The sequence below is a fragment of the Telopea speciosissima genome, chromosome 6, assembly GCF_018873765.1.
Source record: "Telopea speciosissima isolate NSW1024214 ecotype Mountain lineage chromosome 6, Tspe_v1, whole genome shotgun sequence".
Taxonomy (NCBI): Eukaryota; Viridiplantae; Streptophyta; class Magnoliopsida; order Proteales; family Proteaceae; genus Telopea; species Telopea speciosissima.
This window is the reverse complement of record NC_057921.1, coordinates 58,611,616-58,636,520: the sequence shown is the minus strand read 5'-3', so window position 1 is coordinate 58,636,520 and position 24,905 is coordinate 58,611,616. Positions and strand designations below refer to the sequence as shown.

At 39.7% G+C, this 24,905-nt stretch overlaps 1 protein-coding gene across 3 annotated transcripts in view; it reads right to left on the bottom strand.

The window, feature by feature from the left end:
• Positions 1-6,146: 6,146 nt before the first annotated feature.
• The window catches only part of LOC122665146 (phosphatidate cytidylyltransferase 4, chloroplastic-like), a 35,182-nt gene continuing 16,423 nt past the window's right edge, over positions 6,147-24,905 (bottom strand). For 2 of the 3 annotated variants that reach the window (XM_043861221.1, XM_043861220.1), the window contains exons 5-7: positions 24,468-24,601; positions 17,601-17,716; positions 6,147-6,782 (exon numbers count right to left, since the gene is read on the bottom strand). In XM_043861221.1, coding sequence (XP_043717156.1) covers positions 6,691-6,782; positions 17,601-17,716; positions 24,468-24,601 — 342 coding nt within the window. In that variant the 3' untranslated portion in view covers positions 6,147-6,690. The remainder of the gene's footprint in view (positions 6,783-17,600; positions 17,717-24,467; positions 24,602-24,905) is intronic. The other variant, XR_006333442.1, reaches the window with a different exon arrangement.

The window sequence follows — 24,905 nt, the reverse complement described above, 5'->3', positions numbered from 1 at the left end:
AAAAGTAACTTTGAACAAAAGAAGCAAATGTCACTCGATCACGACCAAACTGATCACTAATCTTTCTTTTTCTCCTGTTTGGGAGAATCCCACCAGCTAAATCAGATGCATATCCATAGGAACTGTAAAGGCTCAAAAGTAATAAAATTGAAACCTGAAGGTTCTTGGAAGAAAATACACTTGTCAGATTTTTAAAAAACAAAATGAATCCCTTTATAGTGTGGTAAAGATCAAAGAGTGAGAGGTACGTTTTCTTTCAATTCACAAGGAACAAAGGCTATAATTGGTTCATGTATATTGTGTATCAACAAAGAGAATATTTTCTCATCCATAAATGTGTTTGGAAAGGCAAATGAGAGGTCATTTTCTATTATATTATGGGACTCTTCTTAACATGTAGAAGCTCCACTTGTGGCTCAAGTGGTTTAGTGCATCAAAGTTGCAACTTTGACTGAAAATAGACTCTCTTGATAAAACTTGGGAAACTCTGCAAAGTTGGCTCTACAGAAGATAAAAAATAATCATTTTTGGCTTTTAAAAGCTCTGAGGTTGTCAATTTTATCAGTTTCAAGTGCCCAAGCTGGAGACCTTAATATATATTTGGCTGAGAGTGGGAGAAGGGACCAGCCCAATTGCCACTTATAGATGTAGTATGATCTTTGCATTTTGGATTTACAAGGACTCAAGAATCAAGTAGTGATGAGTCAAAAGTGGATTCTTTGAGTTTCCAGCTTAGTTTTCATGATTTTTAAGTTGAAACAGTGAACCAAGTTTCTATCAGATCTCTCTGTGAACAGACTCACCCTATACAATCCTCATGAAAGGTCAAAAAATGGTTCCCTTTATCACTCTTACACAGCTCAACTACAGTCCTTAGTTGAGCCTCTCATTGCAACCTTTAGTCACTTCAGTGTAGGAAAGGAGATTCCAAAACAGAGAGATACAGAGCCACCTGACCATCTTCTAGATATAGAAAACCTAAAGTTACCCTTTTTCTTTTCAAGCTCTGAAATCAACACTCCTTCTATGTAAAGTATAACGATAAACACCTTTCCATTAAGGAATTGGGTCTGTGCTTTTGTTATCAAGAAGCCTCTTTGGAGAGGGATTCGGTTAGGACAACATTTGATGCCCTTATGAGACATGACCTAGATAGCTTTTCCCCCTCTTCCAACATGAATGTCAGGCTTTAGTGGGCCAACAGTGTTAAGCCTACTTGCACTAGCTGAAGCCACCACTTGTACCATTAATTCTTAATTATCTCAGATTAGGAAGGCTTTAAGACCCCACTTCCTTACTAATCAACTGGAGAACTTATAGATAACATAAGGGTGAATGTGGTGCAACTCTTAGACAATTGGATTGGCATAAAATCCACGTGGTGGCTTGTGAGTTGAGCACTTGAGCACAACACGATGGCGGCTGCAGAGGATCCAAATCCCAAATATAAAAACATGTTTGGAGGAACATTAACATGTCGAGACATCACTGGGCTAGTTAGAACTTAGAACACAAGGATTACAACCTTCCAAGTGACATGGTTGGACCCATAGAGCCATGATCACCAGGAAATTTTGTTGTATTAAGGTAAATTTTGTTGTATTAAGGTAATTAAACAAGTAAAGATAAAATAAAGATCAAGCCAAGGCTAAAGTAAAGACAAACCATGTGAGGATACAAAGCAGCAATGGCTAAAGTGAAAAAGAAAAAAAGGAAAGGAAAGGTGAAGTGGGGGGGGGGGGGGTGTTGGGGCTAGCTACTCCATGGGTGTGCGTGTGCAAGAAAAGTTAGGGGTTGTCATCACACAAACTTTTGCTTCACTTTCTTTTACAGATGCTTTGCCCACCATATATCTCTCAACCCTTTCTTTTAGTTTCCTTCCTTTGGTTGTTTTTCTGCATTTCTGTATTTATTAGTGAGCGTTAAAACAACGCATTCTTCCTTCCCTCACATTTTTATCTTTTATACCAAAACACAAAAGTAAGCACTCATGCTTGTCAAAAGCCATTGAAGGTAGGCCCAATAGCCACCTTACTAGTCTCTCTTCAAGCTCAAGTCTGTGTGTGTGTGTGTGTGTGTGTCTCAGGTGGTCCTATAATCACATTTGGGTCCTTCTGGTTTGTGTTGTTGTTGTACCCATTTTTCGTCTTTGGACCATATGTGTTACTTAGTGGAGGTTTCGCTCCACAGTAACCTGATTAAGAGACTGGGGTAGCTTTCCAATTAGGATTTTCTTCCCTTTTTATTCCTCTCGTATCTCATCTTTTGAGGTTTATCACGTAATCACATAAGGTCAAACCCCACATTCAGTACTATTCATGTCTCAATCAATTTTTTTTCTTCTTCTTTGCTAAATGTTCTTTTCTTAAACAAAAATCCAAACTTGGGCTGGTTTTTGTTTGTTCTTAATGGTTACCTTTCCTAAGTCAATGTCCTCATAATTTCCATTAATGTTTATATCACCACCTATTCATGTTTATATTCAGAGACAAGAAGGTTAGAATTAGAAGCTAAAGGAGACAAATCCAGGTGGAGTGGTTTGAGGGTATTGCATCCTTTTGTTTGGAGCTATAATATCTTGTGTGGTTGTTGCCTTGAGAAAATAATTGGGGACCCCTTTCTGTATTATCTTCTTCTTTCGGTTTTGGGATAAGTGAAAGAGAAAGCCTTATCTTTCTAGTCCATTGGTACAAAGTGTTGACATGTAATGATAATACATTTGTGACGTTATGAGCTATGACTGCTTTGAAGAGTTGATGGGATAATTGACAGAGAAAAGCTCTTTTTTTTTTTTTTTTCTTCTCTCTCTCCCTCCCTCTTGTCTCATATCAGTGATGCATGCATATGGTTGAGTAGATTACGTTGACATGCTTCCAACCATATTGTTTGACACTTCTTTGCAACTTAGCTTGAGGAAATGAGAGATCAATTGAGTTAACTAAATGACATATAAGCTAAGAACCCATCTAGCCATTCCCAGTTTATGATTATAAATTTTGAACCAAGATAATGGATTTGATCCATTGATCAAAGATGCATTGGTTTTTGTTTTTTTTCAGGGGTGGGTGGGAGGGAAGGTACCAGCCAGGAGACTCGAACTCGAGACCTCCTAGTGAGTATGGGCATGAAGCGCTGCACAGATCACCAACTACACTAGGCAGCTGTTGGTATCAAAGATGCATTGGTAAGCTGGTCTTTGTTGGACCGAATCAAGTAAATACAAGTTGATTGAATCTGTTTTTTTTCCCCCCTAGGCAGTAGGAGGCTAAATGTATATCTGATTTGGATAGTTGTTGTTCAAAATTGTGTTAAGACTAGCAAATATGCAACCAATATGCAGTATTTCCAAATTAGGGTTTTCTTCCCGGTAAGTATGCCTAGTGAAGTATAATGTTTCACTATTTACCACATGACAATACATTTGGGTGGGGGGAGGGTTAGTCCATGTCATAGAGGACCCGGAAAACATCTCATTGGTACAATTTCAGCTTAAAATGATTAGAGGAAGTAGTTAAAATTATAAAAGATGCCATTTTGTATTATATATTCATCTTCATTTGATGGCATGTTGATAATTTTACTAAACTTTTAAATCAGTGTTTGAGCAACTTTCATTGCTTACTTTGGACTAATTTAACCATTGACGTGTATGTGGGTCCTCTATCACATGGACTAACGCATGTATTACCAAATAGTGAAGTGTTATACTTCACTAGTCATAGTAATGCCTAAAAGGAACCATTTAACTATATTTTATGACCCAAAGAAGATATGGGTTTGATATTCTAACCACACTCTATAATTGAGAACATTCTTTACTGCTTTTTGAATAATTTTTTTAATTAATGTATACTTTATGATGAAAGCGTGTCTGCAATTATTATTGAGTAATGACAATTCATCCAATAAGAATGAAGAATCCGAACATATCTTACCTTTATCCCAGAGATTTGCTTATTGCAGATAGAATCTCTGAAATCTATTGCTATTGCAGCCTACAGGTTTATTATTCCACTAAATTCTAAGCTTCAAAGCTGATGTAATTGCAAACTATTAATTAGCTGTGTGTGTGTATGAGATGAAGACTCACGTGACCATGTGTGCTTAGTGATTATTCATGGGGTCTTGAAGCCTTCAATTCTGTGTATAACTTTGGTCTGTTAATGGCAAAACACTTTGTCTCAATGAGTGTGAAAAGGGTTAAAGAACTCAAAGAGCATGGCAAACATGATCTAAAGTATTGGAAATGCAGGAGGAAAGAAAAAGGGATACATCTTCCAGATTAAAAAAAAAGTAAAGAATATATCAACTGAAAGGTAGAAACTTCTGAAAAGTCATAAAGCTTAGTAAAATCAATTAGAAAGAGTGGCAGCCGATTTTCATTTTTTCCAAATAAGCTTTTGAGAGATGCTGAATAATGGGTCAGTACAAAAGACAAGTAGTTTATCATGTGGTTATTGGTGAGGCCCCCCTTCTGTGTTGCAACTTTGGTTTATAAACATAGAAAATATTAGCCTTCTAAGAAAAATATTACAAAGATAGTTATCTTAGAAAAAAGATGGACCCCATTAATTTAAGGTTCAGGTCTATCTTGGCCCCTGATGGCCCTGACAGTTAAAATGGAAACCCACCTCATAGCTGTAACTTGTGAGAAGAGATTAAAATTCTGCTTTTGGTTAACCTAAAAAATAATTCGAATAATCTTCTGGAAGATTCAGCATTTATCATTTATGTCATGTGAAAACAGAGAAAAAGGAAGGGAGGGAGGGAGGGAGGGAGGGAGGGGAAGGAAAGAAGAGGACAATGAATTCAATATTCAATATGATAATTTCAATGACCAAAATGTACACTTCCATAAAAAAAAATGGGCAGAAATATACAATATGAGAAAGTATGGATAATAATGCAACATGGAAGTCAAGTTTTGTGCACATGAATGTCTTGTATTGCACAGTATGGTCTGTAATTTCCCATCTCTCATCAGTCAACAGTTACCTCAAAGTTTCTAACAGTGTGTAATTCAGTCACTGAAACTATAATATGGTATACAGAGGTTATTTTCGAAAAAGAAGGTAACCTAATTTACACCATAATTTTCTTCTAATTAACAAAATAAATTTTTTTTAAAAGAACAAATCGAATAATAACAGTTTGCTGCCTTCATAATGAGTAGAAGTATCATTAGTATAAATATAACACCACCAATATACAAGTGCCTGTAGCAATCAGTCAATGGAAGGCAATACTCTAATCAATAACTTAAAGGAATTTTTGTAGATACTGTATATCTTCTAAGTTCATGCATATAGGGGAATGTAACCAAGATGCAAATAAGGCATCTTTGAATTTCCTCTACATTTTCTATAGACCTTTCATTTTGTCGAACAGGATGCTCGAGATTTTGAAAATCATTTGACTTAAATTTTTTCTTTACTATGTAAATTGCTTCCTTAGGCTATGTAAAATCTTTCCTTACCCTCTAAGGAAAGAAGTATTTTAATAACTAATAAATGAGAAAATCTAAATAAATAACAACCAAATATCAGAGATCATTTTGTAACTTATCTGAATCAGTCGCTGACTGATACATAGCCAGTAGCCACTAATCAACTGCTCCATCGGCATTATTTTGACACAAGGCAATGTCAGATTGGACTGAATCGACCCATAACTAGATGATCACTTGGACATGGCCATAAAAATCTAAACTCCCATGGCAGATAAGCCCAGACTGCCAGAAGGCATCCCACATACGAGAGATTATTTCTGTTTCTGTTTTTTTCTGAAACTGTTTTTTACCAACAACAAAATTAGTTCTCTGTTAAAAATAAAAGACAAAATAGAATTGGTGGAAACCACTTTAAGAAGCTGTGACAAACACAGGTGCTGTTCAAAATTAAGAATTTCAAAATATGGGATATAATCACAATTTTAAGGTAAAACCTATAGTTTGTTTAAAAAGGAAATCTCCCCCTCCTCCCCCCTCCCCCCACAAAAAAAAAAGAAGAAAAAGTCAAATAGGTTCTAGTAAACTGGAAGCAATCGTTTAATTTCCAAATGTCAAAAAAAAGAAGATCAAGACGAAGAGTTAAGGTTAAAGAATTGCAACAAACCATCCATCTAAAGACCCTATTATTCCATCAATATATAGAACAAAAAAAAATGAATCTTTTCTTTGCCACATCTTGCCAAATGGCCAATTACAGAATTGAAGCTTTTAATGTCTTCTGCAGAAACACATGATATATATACTGAGGTGGCATTCTGTAAGATTGAATAACTAAAATTTTTACTTTCATTAACAGAATAGGAAATCTTGCCATATATATTGCCCTCGGAAGCAACTGTATCCAAGACAGACCCGTCCATGCTGACAAATTTCATTACTTTGCTCAGATTCATAGCAAGAGACACCCTGTATCCAAGTATTGATCATCTCACAGGCAAGAATAATGCAAATGAGGTGACTCCAGTTGTCCTGAACAGTGATTTCACTGAGAAACTGCCTAATCTGGTGAAGATAGAACCCTAAACCCAGTTTTCTTTATTGAGATGATAAATGCACCATGATCCCATGTTCCCAACTCTGCACATGTACCTACTGTTCCAGCAATTTTTACAAAATGGAAGAATAAGGAATCTCCTGCCTCTCCTTATTTTTTTGAGTGGTTATTGATGGGATTTTAAGATTCAAACTCCATAAAGTGGTAGGAATGTTTTGACAAAAGAGTATGAAAGTGCACCAGTGAAAATGTAGCTGTCCACCCTGTCAAGTATTCCACCTGCATGTATGCATCATCTCTAAATTACAAATAAAATACTGTAACTCTCTTTGATTCAGTGAATTATGCATACAGAGCAATTAACAAAATCAGTTTTAAATATAATCAATATGAAAATAATAAAATGAAATAATGCATTGATTCTCATTTCCATTATTTACTCCCCCCTCCCCCCTCCCCCCTTCCCCCACAACACCAAAAAAAAAAATCCATGGATTTAGTAGAACTCTTAGAAGTTGTCACTAGGATGCAACAAAGTTACAGGTCATTGAAAGTACAGAAACTTCAGTATCTGGATGAAATCTTTAACGTTTCAACTCAAATCCCAAAATCATATCATCGTGACCTTTAAGCATTTTGTTTGCACCCCCTCCCCCTTTTCACCTTAACCTGTAATCCAGCAGCAATCCTAAGTTTGAACATAAAAGATCCTTGAAGGAATAATGCAGAACGAATGGCATGTTCTATTGGTGGTGAGCACAAGTGATTAATGCAGATCAAGTAGAGATTTATCTGCTGTTACAGAGAAAACCAGCAACAGATCCATGTAATTAATCCCGTGTACCCCTTAAATCCCAACTTTTCAACTAAAGAAGCCAATTATTAAACTAAAAAAGAACAAGCCCAAGGCCCATAGAACCCAACCATGTGTCACAGTAATGTATTCCAAGGCCTAATTGGCCTGATTGGACACCCTTAACTGCATCAATTCCCTGTGTTGGAAAAAATTAGTCCTTGATTTTTATAGTTGGGGAAAATCAACACCACTCGATCGGCATCCACGATCAGTCACCTTGATTTGACGATTCGTTGATTCTCACGAAAAAAAAATCAATGACGACACTGAAGATTTGTTGCGAAAGAACAATTTTCACATGTTTGATCTCAAAAGAGTCCATTGTGATCAATTGTGATTCACTCTTCTTCAACATAATCTTCCGTAGGGGCTCTTAATCTTCAATCAGATTATCAACCAATTTACCTTTGATTCTGATCATGGCCTGCTCTTTAGTGTCTTCATCGTCAAAGGCTTCCTCAATCAACTTGCCCTCAACTTGTGGTTACAGAACTTCAAGTATAACTCCAATTTTTTGATTGAATTCTTTAGAGGCTTGTCTTTGATACTCTCTTTAGAAAGGATGTAAGTATCGGATATCGTATCGAAAGGGTAATTTTATGAGACGTATTGTATCATAGTGGAGAGACGCAAGATAAGCTAAAGATACCCATGGAAATGGTCAAGAAATCCATGGATATGATACATACAAAATACAGTTTTTAAGGATAAAACACCTTTTATGTAATATGTAAATATATATTAGCTTGAGGCAAGGATTTGAGTTGTTTTTACCTAGTGATGCATAACAAGAAAAAAAAAAGAAGAAGAAAAAAAAGAGAGATTTGAGCACCAAAAAAGAGATATCTGCAATTTTACCTCTTTTTCACCCAAGTTTGTTCCTATCCATGATTTGAGCATTGTAAATCCCCAAAACTTGTTGAAATAGTGAAGATTAGGGTCTTTTTATGTCAAATGATTTTCCCTCCCTCAGAAAAACAAGCTTCCAAGGCCCCTTTGACTGCTCTTGGTTTCGTATCTCACTCACAGTTTCTTTTTTGCGGTTTAAAAAGAGGAATATCAAGTGTATCTTACCTGTATCGACTCCTATCAATTGATACTTTTTTTTTTTTTAAATAAATAATGTTTTGGTAAGTATCGTATTGATATCCACCAATACTGATATGTGTTGGGCGACACAACCCAATATGCACCGATACTTAAAACCCTAACTCTTTGGGCACACATATTTTCTTGGAGTATATGTAAATATGTAATAGATGGTAAATATAAGGGTCAACATCCATGCTGAAAAGCTTTTTCAGATTCGGCTCTGATACCAAATAATGCAGAAAGATGTAATAGATCGTAAACATAAGGGTCAACGTCCATGCTGAAAAGCTTTCTCTGGTTCGGCTCGGATACCAAATATGCAGAAAGAATGGCAGGTTCTACTGGTGGTGAGCACAAGTAATTGATGTAGATCAAGGAGAGATGTATCTGCTGTTACAGAGAATACCAGCAAGGAAAAGTACTATATCAAAGCCTACAGCAGCAACAAAGAAAGGGAAAAATAGGCTATCGGTAAGAAGAGAGAGGGAGGATATTAGGGAGAAAAAACAAGAGAAGGAGAGATCGTAGGAGAGAGGGAACATCGTGGGGGTAGGGAGAGGATAGATTCCACTCAATTTTCTACAACAGAAAATCCAGATTTCATTCCAAAATCAAATCATGTAGGAGTGGGTTTTTTGCATTGGTATTTATAAAAATAGAAATAAAATCTCCTAAATTGACTCCACTAATGACTCTTAACCTTCCAAAACTAACTTAAACACTTAGCTTAAAAGGACTCTCCTAGATTAAACTAACTTGGCTACTTAATAGCACATGGGACCCATTCAATTTTAATCCCGTGTACCCTTTAAATCCCAACTTTTGGGCTTATAAAGGAGACCCATTAAATTAAGGGAAATTATCAGCGCCACCCCTGACGTTTGCCTATATTTTAAAGCACACCCACTAACTACCATAATATCAATCGTTACCCATTTTTGAACGGTGTTAACCTCTGAAATTTCTTTGACCAAAATACCCTTTACACTAAAACATAAAAAACCTAGCCTAAATAATTTCTTACCGTTGGACTTCAACACCAGCACACACAATCCTTGGGACTTGCACCTGAGCTTCTCTCCATCAAGTCTTTCCGGCCACTGTAAGTCATTATCTACTCTCTATTCTATCTCTCTCTTCTCACACACACATTGTACTCCCCTTCCCTTGCACTTTGTGTTGGCCTAGTGGCATTGTTGTCATTGTTGGCAACTTGGTGGATATCATAGAATGTTGAAGTATGCTCAACTAGACTGCAAGCTGGGATTGAGGACAAAAAGCATGTGAGCCTCACAGCAATCCACAAGCATGGCATGTGAGCTTCCAAAGAGAAGACAGAAAACATGACCATCAAAGAGCAATGAGAAAAAGAAAGAAAACTGAAAGACCAACAAAAGCATGGCATGTGAGCTTCGAAAGAGAAGACAAAAAGCATGACCATGAAAGAGCAATGAGAAGAATTAAAAAAAAAAAAAAAAAAAAAAAAGAGAGAGAGAATGAAAGAAAAATTGAAAAGTTAAAGTGAGGACAAAAAACATGTGAGCCTGGCCCCTCCTTGCATGACAGCTGTTGTATATGGAGATAGCTCACAATAGTCCAACAGTTTCTCACAATGACAAGTATGCCTTGGCTGCAAAATCTCTCTTAGTAGGATTTGGCTGCATAAGGCTAGTATTGCATTTCATAGTTCATTCATGCATATTTTAGCATTACTTGAATTGGTTGAGCACTATTGCATAGTATACATGCATTGCATGAGGGTGTGTGAGTTAATCACCTCGTCTCTGATGTTGGACAGCTCTAACAGCTCCAGCACATGTAGTTTGATATGCTAACATCTCCCATCTCAGTGGTATTGATGTTCTGTGCATGGTCTGAAATATGCCTGGTAGGGTTCTTAAGACTATGTTTTGGTTGGCAGGTGTTTTTGAGCAATAAAGGTTATTTTGGCTATTCAATTCCTTCCATTATCCCTTCTCCCTTGTTCCCATCTACAATATTTTAAATTTTAATGAGGGGTTTTTTTAATTTTTCTCCCTTGTCCCTCGTTCTTATTTCCTTTCATCCCCACCTCTTATGACCACTGTTGTTATCTTCCTCAATTCCCTTTGTTTTTATTTGTAGACAGAAGATCACAAACCGGGCAACATGAAGCCATCGGTCGGACTGGGGGACCTCTATTGTGTCCCAAATGTCTTCTCTCGGCCCACTCCCGCATGGGTTGGGTTCTTCTATTACTGCCCATTACAGACATTCATGCATGCTCCCCTTCCCTTTCTTCGATCAAAAAACCACACTTTGCTCTCCTCCCTCTCTTTCTTCGGCCCATTTTGTTGATAACTCTTCTTCCTTTAGTTAGTTTCACAATCATATATTATTAATTTACATGACTTCATTTTGTTGCCTTCTTTTAAAGAGCGAATGGTGATATAAACTTGCTTATAGGGTATTGAGCTAATCCCACATCCGCTGTGGGTATTCCGACTATCTCACTGGACCGGTGATTGACTACTCAGGGAGTATCAAGTATTTTCCGTTGGCCTTCTTAACACACTCCGTTCAGTGACACTCCACATGAACTTGCTCTGTAGCTGTAAAATATCAAGGGGTGAGTTCAACTAGCCTGTGAGAAGAAAATGTCATATCATGATGCAAGAAACATGGATGATAGAATCTGAATATAGCACATTTGATCATAAATATATAATCATGCATGACAAAGTATAGGAGCCACAAGAGGTCACCCCATTTTGAACCATTCGGTTTTAAGATGGAAGCTTAATATGGTATTACAGCGGGTATGTTGGGCCTTCGTCAATAATGGGCCATGCTCCACCCACGAAGACGGAGCCCATAAGAAGGCCTGCGACTATCAAGTATAAGAGTCACAAGAGATCACCCACTTTGAACAAATTGGTTTTAAGGGGAAGGGGAAGGTTAGGATTTTGAACAAATTTCTCTCTCTCTCTCTCGCTCTCTCTCAGTTTTCTCATCGCCACCGCCAACCACCTCTCTTCCGCCTCCTCTTCTTACCGCGGGAGCTCTCCTCTCCCCACCTTGCCTTGTCCAACTTTTCTCCCACCAAGGGATTTTTTCTTCTTTCCCATGAACTAAACTTCTCTTGAAAGTTTGATGTGGTGAGTGTTTCCCAGTTTTTTTGCAATCACCAGCCATGTCGGATGAGTTGATTGCATCTACTAGACAGGAAGGACTTGCCCCACCGTCACTTGAACGTGACTTTCCTTCATTCCCTTCAAATTCTGTCAAACTTGATGGTGGTAATTACTTGATGTGGTCGAGATCCTGCTCTCTTGTTGTAAGTTCCTGTGGTCTTTCTGGCCATCTTACTGGAGCCTCTGTGAAGCCTACTGCTGCTGGTCCTGCTCAGATTAAATGGGAGACCGATGAGTGTTTGTCCTATCTTCTTGGATCTATTGACTCTAAAATTGCCCAGGTATTTCTTCTTCTTGTATCGGCTGCTGACATCTGGAATGCCAAGAATACCTATTCTCAAGTAGGCAATGATGCACAATGCTATGAAATAAGGACAAAAATTCACAACTTACAACAGAAGGATCTCTCTCTCTCTCCAAATATTACAATACCCTCCGTGGTTTCTGGTAAACATTGGACTATTATGGGAGATTCACTGCTACCTCTGAGACTGATACAGTTGCCTTTCGCAAGTGGGAAGATAAACTCCGGGTTTACAATTTTTTGGCAGGCCTGAATATGGCATTTGATCAAATCAGGGCACACATTCTCAATCTTGATCCCTTTCCTACTCTTGAGCAAACCTATGCCCTGGCCTGGTCGCCTCAAAGGATAGTCGTCGTACTGCAATGGTGCACTCTGTACCAATGGAGCGATCTGCATTATACACTATCCCTTGCACTCCTTCCCGTGGGATACCTACCTAGGGAACTTCTGCCTGTGGGAATGATGGTTCACCATCTGAGAAGCCGATTGTGAAGTGCAACTATTGTGGGAAGGAGCGCCATACAAAGGATCGTTGTTGGAAACCTCATGGTTGGCCTCCTCCTTCTCGTGGTCGCCGTTAGGGTCGTTCGACTAGTGCTGTTGCCCATCACACTACTACTGATGATAATCCAGTGATGCATCTCTCTCTTCTGATGAGCTTCATCACCTCCGTCATTTAATGACCAAGCTTGAGACATCTTCTTCAGGGCCCTTTCCTAGTGCCAGTGCTGCCTCTGCTACTATTCTCCCTCAGTCCCATGACTCATCTTCTTCCTCAGGTATTTCTTTTGGTGGCCATTGTTCCATCCCCTGGATAATTGACTCCGGGGCCACTGATCATATGACTGGATCACCTTCTCTTTTTTCCCACTATTCTCCGTTGTCAGGTAACGGTGGGGTTCGTGTAGCCGATGGATCCCTCTCTTACATTTCACAAAAAGGGTCCATTCAATGTTCCCCTACTATTTCCCTTTCATCTGTTTTACATGTCCCTAATTTTTCTACTAACATGTTATCTATTAGTAGTCTTACTAGGGATTTAAATTGTAAAGTAACTTTCTTTCCATGCCACTGTGTTCTCTAGGACCTCGCAACATCCAATACGATTGGTTGTGGTAGGATGGATGGTGGTCTATATTTGCTTGAGGACTCTCCTTCAGCATCAAATGTTACTTCTCTTCCTGAGGATTCTACACTTTCTCTATCCGATCTTCACCAGTGGCATCGTCGGTTGGGCCATACCCCGTTAGGAACTTTATTTTAGTTTTTTCCAGCTTTATTCAAGAGAAGTAATTCAAATAGTTTTGTTTGTGATGTTTGCATTTTGGCAAAGCAGACTAGACATACTGATCCCATTTCTGATAATAGAAGCTTATTTCCGTTTGTTGTGATTCATTCTGATGTGTGGGGCCATGCCCATTGTGTGTCTATTTCTGGTTTCCGATGGTTTGTTACTTTTATTGATTGTTTTGGTCGCATCACTTGGATCTACTTAATTCATTAAAAGAGTGAAGTTTCTCACTGCTTTAAGTCCTTCCCTAAGATGGTGCACACTCTGTTCGATGCAAAGAATAAAATTCTCCGCACTGATAATGGGCGAGAATACATGGTGGGAGATGTCCAATCATATCTTAGTGATCATGGCATTATACACCAGACCAGCTGTGTTGACACACTGGCTCAGAATGGGGTGGTTGAATGCAAGAATCTCCATCTTATGGAGGTGGCTTGCTCTCTGCTGTTTGCCATGTCTGTTCCTCCACGGTTTTGGGGTGATGCGGTTCTCTTCGCTGCATACCTGATTAATCGGATGCCCTCTCCCATGCTTGATGGTCGTTGTCCACTGGATCTTCTCATGGGTTCCTCTACTTTTACTGTACCTCCAAAAGGTATTTGATTGTGTAGCTTTTGCACGCAATCATCATGTGCAAGGCAAGCTAGATCCCAGGGGACTTCGCTGCATTTTCTTGGGCTACTCCGCTACTTAGAAGAGTTACAAATGTTATCACCCTCCTTCGCGCAAGCTATTTGTTACCATGGATGTCGTCTTTCAAGAAACAGTTCCCTATTATTCATCCCTTGCACCTCTTTAGGGGGAGTTTGGACCGAGTGAAGAGGTGCCTTTCACAGTTTCACCTATGGAGCTGCCCATGATAGAAGATGATATAGAGATTGCAGATAGTGTAACTGGGCAGGAACAATAGCAGCCCACGGTTCAAGAGGAACCAGAACCACCCTGTTCTCCACCTCAGCCCACGGTCCAGGGGGAGCAGCCAACGGTTCAGGGGGAGCAGGCAACAGCACCACTTATTTCTCTTTTGAAGGTTTTTGTTCACTCTCGAAAGAGAAAAAACAAAGAGCAAGCTGTTAAGACCACCACCATCTCTCCTCACCAATTGGCCTTCCCAGAGTCAAGTCCTACATGTGCTCCACATTTGTCTAGTAAGTCTCTTCCTTCTAGTGACCCAACTTGGGCTAATGCACAATGGAAAGAGGCAATGATTGAAGAAATGAGAGCCCTTGGGAAGAATAACACATGGGAATTGGTGCAGCTTCCTCCAGGAAAGAGAGTTGTAGGATGTAAATGGGTGTTCATGGTGAAGCACAAGGCTGATGGGACTGTGGACAAGTATAAAGCAAGGTTGGTTGCTAGAGGATTCACACAGACTTACGGAATTGACTCCCAGGAAACTTTTGCACCGGTAGCCAAGATGAATACCGTTAGGGTTATATTATCTTGTGTTGTGAATCAAGGATGGGACCTCAATAACTAGATGTCAAGAATGCTTTTTCGCATGGAGAACTTGAGGAAGAAGTATACATGGAAATCCCACCAGGTTTTGCTTCTCAAAAGACTCAAGGGATTTTGTAAACTCAAGCGGGCATTGTACGGTTTAAAACAATCACTAGAGCCTGGTTTGGTCGGTTTCATAAGGCCATGGTGTCTATCAGTTACAAGCAAAGCAATACCGATCACACTCTTTTCATCAAGAGAACTTATTCCCATATCACTATCTTGATTGTCTATGTTGATGACATTGTCATCACTAGAAGTAGAATGGAGGAAATCTCTTCCATAAAAAAATTCCTGGGACAGGAGTTTGAGATTACAGACCTAGGAAAATTGAGGTATTTCTTGGGCATAGAAGTTGCATATTCTGCTAAAGGAATTTCTCTATCACAGTGGAAATATACTATTGATCTCTTGACAGATACAGGAATGCTGGGTTGTAAGCCTACTGACACCCCTGTGGAGCCTAATTCTCATCTTCGCAATAAGGAGGGTGAACCAGTTGACAAAAGCAGCTATCAAAGGCTAGTTGGGAGGCTTATCTATTTATCCCATACCTGACCAGATATTGCCTTTGTTGTTAGTATGACTAGTCAATACATGCATGATCCATATTCATCTCATTTGGATGTTGTCTACAGGATCTTCGAATATTTAAAGGCTGCCCCAAGGAAAGGTGTTCTCATCTCCTCTAATAACCGTATTGAGTCATACATAGATGCCGATTGGACTGGTTGCCCTGATGATAGGAGATTTACTTCTGGCTACTGTACATATGTTGGTGGTAACCTAGTCACCTGGAGAAGCAAGAAGCAGGCAGTAGTGGCTCGATCTAGTGCAGAAGCAGAATTTCAGGCTATGGTCCATGGCGTCTGTGAGTTGATTTGGCTACGCGGCTTACTTCAGGATCTTGGAGTATCAGTTGAGGTGCCCATGCATCTCTACTCAGATAGCAAATCAGCAATTAGCATTGCCCATAACCCAATTCAGAATGATCGAATCAAACATGTGGAGATTGATCGTCACTTCATCAAGGAAAAGCTAGAACAGGGTCTTATCTGCATCTCCTTTGTTCCATCGGGTGATCATTTAGCTAATGTACTTACTAAGGGTTTACCTGTTAAGAATTTTATTTCAGTAGTTAGCAAGTTGGGAAGATTGATATCTATGCACCAACTTGAGGGGGAGTGTTGTATTTTGGGTACAAGGGTATAATGGTCCAGTAGGGTTTATCTTGTGTTTCCCTAAGGGTATTATTGTAACTTGTACTACTCCATCATTATTATAAATAACAGTGGATTTGTGTCTCATTGACATAAGTTCAATTCCCAAATATTCCATCAGGTAGCTTCCTTATTCGAGTTATTTCCTAGTTGAGTAGGTTTCCATTTTGAGTTGGGTTTCTATTAATATGTTAGGGGTTTTTCTTTATATTTACATGTACTACTGATGGAAATAAGAGAATTGATTGAATTGAATGAAAAGAAAATCGGGTGTGATTACCGTTACCGATGTTGTGTGATTGCTGGCCGTGCAGCCTTTCCCTCCTTCTCTGCAACTTGAAACCCCTCTTTTCAGGTATTCACTCAGTCACTCTTAAGTCTTCCTTATTCCCTTTCCTTTTCTGTTTACCCTTCTCCTTTCGTTCTCCTTTTCTTTAGTTCTCTCAGTATTCTCTTCCTTATATTGATATCTGTTCATGCTTCCTGCTACCTGCGGTATTTCTGAGTTGATTAAAAGTTGTTAGAACTCCCTGGATTAAAGACCACTGGGCCTGAAATTCTTGAAAAAAGCATCTTATCTCTGAGCAATTCAAACCCAAGGAGGTTGTGAGAACCAAACTGCAACAAGAACCTGGTTCTCATTCTTCCGCCAGGTTCAGGTTCAGTATTAAAATCTTTTTTTTTTAACCTTGTAATCTTAGATGCTCGTTCGTTGCAATTAAGAAGGCCACAAGTTAAGAAGCCACACCTGAAATTTCATCTCGAAAGGAGCTAGATCACTGTTGCTCTCTCAATTGCAACCAGGGAGCTCACCACTGGTTTGATTTGATGAGGTAGAAGATAACATATCTTGTTATCTCCACATAAGGACTACTCCAAAAATTACTCAAAAGCCTCTCAATTTCCCAGCTTGTTTTATGTTATTTCCCTTCCTTTTTATAATTCCAGAAAAGCCCTCCCTTCTAAGTTTCTATTCCAGTTTGACCTCCTCACTTGTTACTTTACATATAAGGTATTGGACTGTTACAAAATTATAGAATTGCCATTTGTCACTTGGGTGGGCCCATAGCGACCGGAAATTGGGGCTTTCGAACCCGGGGTCACACAAAAAACACTCACTATCAAGAAACAGTGTAAACATAAAAAGAGAACCCAATATGAGATGCTAACTGTAAATAAATAAATAAAATGGCCAGCAAATCAAAAAATCATGTGGAAGCCAGAGTACATCCACAAAGGTACTAAAATAAAAGAAAACTAAACTAAAAACTTTTGCCAAGTGCAACAACAATTGTCATCAACCAGCAAAATGTGCATTTTGGCAAGTTTAAGGCCACTAGAGGCATATGGGGGGGATATATGTATAGAGAGAAGTGAGCAATGATTTGAATGTTTTATGCTTATAAAAGAATATGACCTTAGAATGGAATGGAAAAAAAATCTATTGCACCATATTCAAATAAAAGATGATACTTTATAATCTACTTATAAAGCACATCTAAGTAATAGCATTATCAATTTATCACTCAAACTGCCACCATTTATGAAAAGTGCAGTATAAAACCAATATAAAAACAATATAGTTATCAAAGAAGCTTTTAGTTGCCATGTGGTCTTTTCAGAAATTTCAAACTATGGGTGTCCTGAGCGCTTACCATGTCCAGGAATGAGGGACCCAGAGTCCTTGACACCAGCATCACGTTTAATCATTGACTCAAGAAGATCACCAAATAGAGATCCCATGAAATTCAAGAATCCAAAAGCTGCAGCACTGGTAGTCACCCAGATGGTACCCCAAAGCAATTCCCACCCCAAGGAAATAAAAAGGATGAACTGTAAGTCTAGGAGCATGCAAAAGAGAGGCATCCAATTAAAAAATCTGCGATAGATTACAAACATATTATATGTAGATACGGGCAGAGGAATGCTTCCAAGTCATTATGACAAAACTCAACACATAGACACGACCATATATGTAGATATTAGTTATGTCTTTGTTATAGGCAACCTCCTGGTGCAATATAATGATGCCTCCGCATCATGCATGTATATATTGGAAAATCTTGCTGTAACCAAGGTTGGTGAAAAAGAAGTAGTAACCTTACTTTTTGCACTTTTAGTATAACACATTTCTTTTTTCAAATGAGGGCAAATTCTGTCATTTCACATAGACAATGACAGCGCTTGAAAATGACACTGATAATACACTTCCAAATTATTTTGAAAATCCTTTTTTATCCGACTTAAATAACTTTTAGGAATAACACAAGGGGTAAGGGGCAATCAAAAAAAGGTTACAACTTCTCACTTCACCACCCTGGTGACAACAAGGTGCACCATATATATATGGTGCATCTGTTTGTAACCAAGCAGATTACAAACAGACATTGTAACCGTACTTTTTTGCCCTCTATACAATGACATGGCTTTATAATAGAGGGGCCTAATTATGTCATTTCAGAATCCAAATTCCTTTGTTCGTCAACATTCGCTGTGGTCTAAAAGACTAGAACTCAACCCATCTGGGGTTGCCTCATTCCGTGCAATCGCTCTACAACAGCAGCAATAGAGTGTCACCATCCCGGCCGTCATCACATATCTCTGCAACTGCTCTGACACCAAGCACAGTGACAGCATCGCACCCCACTGCATACTCCATCGCCCTATCCGAGGGCTTGGTTGAAAATCTAACATGATCACAAGAGGGGGCTAACTGGGGGGCAGACTGGTAGAGGAAGGCGTAAGTGGAGAGCCACTGTCGGTTGCTGTGTCCCCGGGGGGGGGGGGGCAGCTGATGAAGGTTGATGTGCATCCAGAAGATGTAACCGAGTAGGTGAGTTGGAAAGGAGAAAGCTGGGTGTGGGCTGGTCAAATACTCATTGCAGAGAAGAGAGAGGAGGCAAGGGTGTTGGATCAAGGGAGGAGAGAGCCTGAAAAAGTTCCCTCGGGTCCACACCGAGGTGAATCTTCCAATGGAGCTCTGGTATGTAGGGGTTACCGAAGTTGCAGGGTTATGTAAGGGTGTGTTCGATAGGGGGACATAAAGTGGAGAGTCGGCTAGGAAACCTTCATTGTTGAAGCAACAATTGAGTTTGCCGGCAGGAAAGTGTGAGGCCTAGGAGCAGCAGTAACATGGCAAGAAGATTGGGTGGCAACAGTAATGTGGCAGCAGTAACTTCTATATAGATATAGAAATTGGTCAATCTGATCCAGTTCTGGTTGGTTTACAGGCCTTGAATCTAATTCAAAAATGGAAGGAGGGATAAAACTTAGACATGGTTAGATGGCAGGGACTATAGCTTAGCTACTGAGGAAACAGAATCACCGCACATGAGGAAAAACATAAGCATGGTTAGGTGCAGGGACTTGAGCAGAGCAGGGTGATCTGTCATCATGATGCCATCTGGGTTAGCAGGGAGATGATGAGGAAGAGAAGAAGGTGAGCGGAGAGTGTTTTTCGTTTCTCCTTGTCCAAGGGAGGGGAGAAGAAGAGAGATGTAACGGGGAGGAGTGATTGCGGTTGCCACTTGGGGGCATGTGCAGCCTGGTGGCAAAAATGCATGGCGACGAGTGAAGGAAGAAAGGATGGATCGAGGTTACTCCACGTGGCAACAGTCTACACCTCTAATGGTTCGAGACAAGCATCTAGGGGCCGAGAGAGCATTCCATGTTCACCAGAGGAGAGGGAGGTTCAGGTGGCTGTGGTGGTTGGATGTTCGGGCAATCTGATTGGTGGTAGCAAGAGTGGGGCGGATTGAGAGTTGCAGGGGGAGGGGGGTTGCGGAGCAAGAAGAGGTGGGCAGGGCTGGGAGGGAGGGAGGGAGATTCCAGGGCAGGGAGGGAGAGGGAGAGGCGGAAGGGAGGGGATACATGGAGATGGAGACGAAGAGTGAGAGGGAGAGGGACATGGAGATGGAGAGGAAGGGAGAAATTACCAAATAACACCATCATAAAAAGTGAGTAATAAGAATAATCAAGGGTAACAATTATAGTTACAACAGTCACTTGTAACCATCTTGGTTACAAACTGATTTGTAGGGCAAGAAGATCTTTTCTAAAGGGAGAGGGTTGGGTATTTCGCCAGCTTTCAGTGAACTAGCAGCATACACCAATCACAGGGCTTGGCACAGGAGGGCAAGGGGGGTCTTTTCCAAAGGGGGAGGAGAGAGGATGACACATGCTGAGAACCCTGGCGGCGTGCCCAGCCTTTTCCCTATATATATAAATATGTTCTCTTTCTGCAGGCAATCATTCCTCCCTACCTCATTATTTTCTTTTTCAACAAAGAGCATGGTTCAAGTAAGCAGAATCAGCAATGGGATCAGCCTCCACCAATTCCAATTCCAATCCATCCCAAATCAGCCAAAATCCCTAAACCCTAGAAAAAGCCAAAGAATCGGTTGTTTCAAATCAGCCAGAATCAGGATCAAAATTGGCCAATTCGAATCGGAATCAGCTGATTTGCCCAATCCGCTCCCGGTACCCTGAACCATGATAGAGAGAAAGGCATATATATTAAGGGTGTCAAATTGGAACTGGATACTGAAAACCGAAACATGATCCGGACCGAATAAACGGAACCGAACCGAACAGAATAGTATTTGGTTACAATCCGGAACTAAGGAACAAAACCGAGGCAGGACTTGGTTACTTTCCGGATCTAACATAGGAACCGGCGGTTAGAACCGAAACCGAACCAAATTTGGGTGCCAATATATTATAATACATTAATATAGTATAATATTATAGTACTACTATACTATAGTATAATATATTATACTATATAGTATAAACCAAGTACAGGAACTGGATCCAAACCGTGTAGGAACTGATTTTGGAACCAAATAGGAACCGAAACCGTACAGGTTCAGTATGAGTACCGAATTCCAGAGCTGAAGCGGGACTTGGTCCAGATCTGGATCACACTAAGACTTCCTGGAACCGAACCGAATACCCGGTTCCGAACCGATTTTCTCCCTTAATATATAATGCCCCACCATATTGACATGCATGCTGATGTCCTCCACGTGGACAAGTCCAGCTCAGCTCCTCATACGAGGAGCAATAAAGTCTCTCCTTGTACACTCGATAGTCGCCACGTATTCTTTACAAAACCGAATACCGAGTCTTACTGTGAGTCAGTTTGTCTTCTTTTTTATTTTTAAATTCAATGCGACTCCTCTTCTTCTTCTTAATGTAGTCCTAGATAGGTAGGAGACCTACTAGGAGCCAGATAACAGGATCAATAGCAAAAGGGGTTGCTGGTTCGAATGGACAGCACTAGGTTTTAGGTTAATTCTAGGGTTTAGGATGGGAATTTGGGAATGGGTCATATATGGCTTTAATATGCAGGTCTAGGAGGTCATTATGGGATAAAAATAATTGGATTTGGTTAAGTTTAAAATTCTGCAATTCTGGACAGAATTGAGTTGCAGGTTTTGGGCTTTAATGGAGTGGAGGAATGGAGGGGATAGAGTGGGAGTTATGAGCTGGATTTTGGATCGAGTGTGGGGAGAAGTGTGGGGGATATAAGCTAGAAGTTTGGTTTGGAATTGATGGACAGATCTGAAGTTATGAGGGAGTCCTAGTTAAGGTAGGAGTTGCAGGTTTAATGGAGGTTAGGGTTTGATGGATGGAGGGGGTTGTGGATTAGGTTAGAGGATGAAGAGGGGATGGATATATGCAGGGAATTAAAATTACTTACTGGTTTGATCTCCTTCAAAGGCAGCAGCAGCAGTAGCTTGAAGAAGCTCGATTGAATAAGAAGAAGAACCTCCCGGTACTGGACAAACGCAAGGAGTCGCAGGAGTCCACCCACCCTATCCACCTTGAGATCCACAAGGATATACACTCACAAAGAGCAGCAGCAATGGCAGCAAGCATAAAGCTAATTTTTATTAATCAAATTCGTATTCCATACTTGGCCCCCTTACAACCTTATATAAAAGACTCAAAATTAGACTCCTACACTAAAAAGGAAAGGTCTAACCCAATCTTTAACTTATTAGGCAACTTAAACTAACTAGGAAACTAAAATACTAAAAGATATAGACTCAAAACATGGCTGGACTTATAGAGTCCTAATCCAGCCCAACTTACATCGCATGACCACTTAAGTTGTCACATGACCACTTAACCAAGTCACATGATCACTTAAATTGAACCAATTGGATGCAACCAATTTGAACCGGTTCAATTAAAAAAACATAAAATAAACTAAGTATTGGGCTAATCCCGTATGCAACCTATGTACCCCTAGTTTAGGCTCATTAAAGTGGCTTAATACATAGAAAACCCTTGGGAACAAAGGCCCAACATGTATATAACCCAACCCTAGGCCTATTTCTAAAGAAATAAGCCAATTTCTATGATGAACCTGCATCACTTCTTAGTTCTGTCGTCATCACAGAACACCAGTGCCTTACCCCATCCTTTGCAAGACTGCAACCCACCCACTGTCACACCCTCTGAAATTCCCTCCACCCCATTGCTGCAACCCCTCCACACCCCGCTGTTATTCCTTCCAATGCCGCCCCAACAATAGAGCTTCTCTCGCCCACCCTCTTCCCTATCCCTCCCTCCCCCAAATCAAACTCCAACTTGCCCTCCCACCATCCCCTCCAACGCCACCCCAACATTGCATTATTATTATTATTTTTTTTAAGTTGATGAAAGCTTAAATAGCAGAAGACGGTGTTATTTTCTAACAAAGGTAATTAAGCATTAAAATTGTTACCATTCAGACCCAACTACATTTCTGCGAGGACCATTGAAGGGTGTCTGTTTACAGTTTTAACCCAGAAGCCAGAAAAGAGATCACTTCAAATATGACTGATTTTATTTGAATTTCACAGGGTTTGGTCCTTTTCTAAATAGGTGCATAGTAAGGACAGAGGTGAGCAGTTATCTAGATTTTTCATTGTAATTTTATCAACTGAGATTGTTAGTCTTCCACTTCAATCTCTAATTAAGAATATTTTTCGATTAATGAAAAAAACCATTTGTGATTCCGTCAGATCCATTGTTATTGTAAGAGAAGAGTTGGTTTATTCTTACTGAGGATGCACGCACTCACATGAGATAAGTAAAACAGAGGATGAATGGAGGATTTGTGAAAATGAAAGTAAGGGGAATAGGGTTGGGATGAAAAACAGGGGTTGCAGAGATGGGGTAGGGGAATTACAGAGGATGGGGGTGGGGCGGTGGGTTGGGATGGAGAACAGGGGTTGGGTATTGGAAGCGGGGCTGGGTTGCAGGGATGAAGGTGGGGTTGCAGTCAATCAGAGGAGGGGAGGGGAGGCCCCCTTCGGCCTGCCCCAGTTTGCAAGGTCCTCCCTTCTTCACTTTACAATACAACCCTTAAGACATCATTCTTATTTCTTAGCAATGACAGTCTACCATGTCAGTTTCTGACCTCCACACAAAAGAGAACAATTCCAGCTGTCCTTACTTTCTTCTTGAAAGTTCAAAGGAGAGAATTGTTACAAAATCAAAAACAAGGTTGATAGGTATATAATTTAAGTCCAAAAGGATTTCTAAACTCTAAAATAAAGGGAACGGTTTGCCTGGGTTCATTTCGCATCCTGTTAACCGGCCAAAGAAAACTAATAGAATATTTCAGATGTCTCACCTAGGGTAAGTCACCCATCCCAGTGAACAATTCACAACTAATATTACTCTAGTGGAAGGTTTCCAAATTCCAAGAAAACTTTTTTTAAGGACTTTGAGGTGTGAAAGTTGGAAGAGTCAAGACACCATTCACCTTTCTATAATAATGCCATAGATACTCTCACCTTTGAATCCTGTCAATGTACATGCTCAATGAGCAACCATCATCCTATTTTTAGTTCTTTATTTCTTCTTCTACCACCCACAATTAAAATAACTAGCAGTTTTTTTTTCAAAAAAAAAAAAAGGTACTACAAACCCAACAGTTTTCAGTCAATATCAGAGTGACATAATATAAAAGCTCTCAGTAGTCTGGGAAATGTCAAAAGCTTCTTTCTTGTCTTGGCGACTTGGCAACAAATTTAATTGCCCACTTCTTGTTGTTTATACATGAGACGGTGGGGTCCATCCAGAATATTTCTTATAAATACATCTTTCACAAGACAGGAAATCTGGTTAGTGATAAGTCATTAGAGGTGATGACAGATTTGAATTTTGAACTCAGATATGCATCAACCCAACAGGTTTTGGTTACCATAATTATTTTTTTACCAAGGCGATGTCTGGAATAATGTTTTGCTCCCTAAATCTAGAGATAAAAACAGCTGTTATTTCTAAAATTACACAACAACAATTCAATCTACTTCCAGCTTTTGTGTTAAATATTCGGTTAAGCTAGTAACAGTGGAAATATTCCTCATGATTCATTAACTTAAAACTACATGCACCCAGGGGTGCCAAGAAGCTAAAAGAAAATTCAGTATAAAGTATAAACTTCCCCATGTAAAGAAATCATATAGTCTGCAAAAGATAAGAATCAAAATGCGACCATGCGTGGAAACAGTCATTATTACCTCAGTAAAGATGTTGGCCAGTGCAGAATCTTTGATAATATGAGTGCAGTGGCTATACAACCAGCTAAGCCTGCAATAGCTCCTTCCCATGTCTTCTTAGGGCTAATATTAGTAAGTGGTGTCCGACCAAATGTCTGCATAGAGTAAAGTTTCTCTTAGAATTTAGAGTCTGGCACCCACACATTTCACAGTTTAGAATTCCTTAATCAGTATTATAGAGTTTAATGCAGAGGCATAATCACAGCAGCCCTTGTGGTTTTGGTTTATGTAAGTTTGGTTCAGTTTTTGGTCCAAACATAACCCATGGTTCAAATTCTGGTTCACCCAAGCTTATCCAAATCATGGTCAGTTGGAAAGCTTCTTCTTCAACACTTTTCTTCTCCAGAATTTCCAGATTTTCTGGAATCTTCATCATCATCATCATTATTATTATTATTA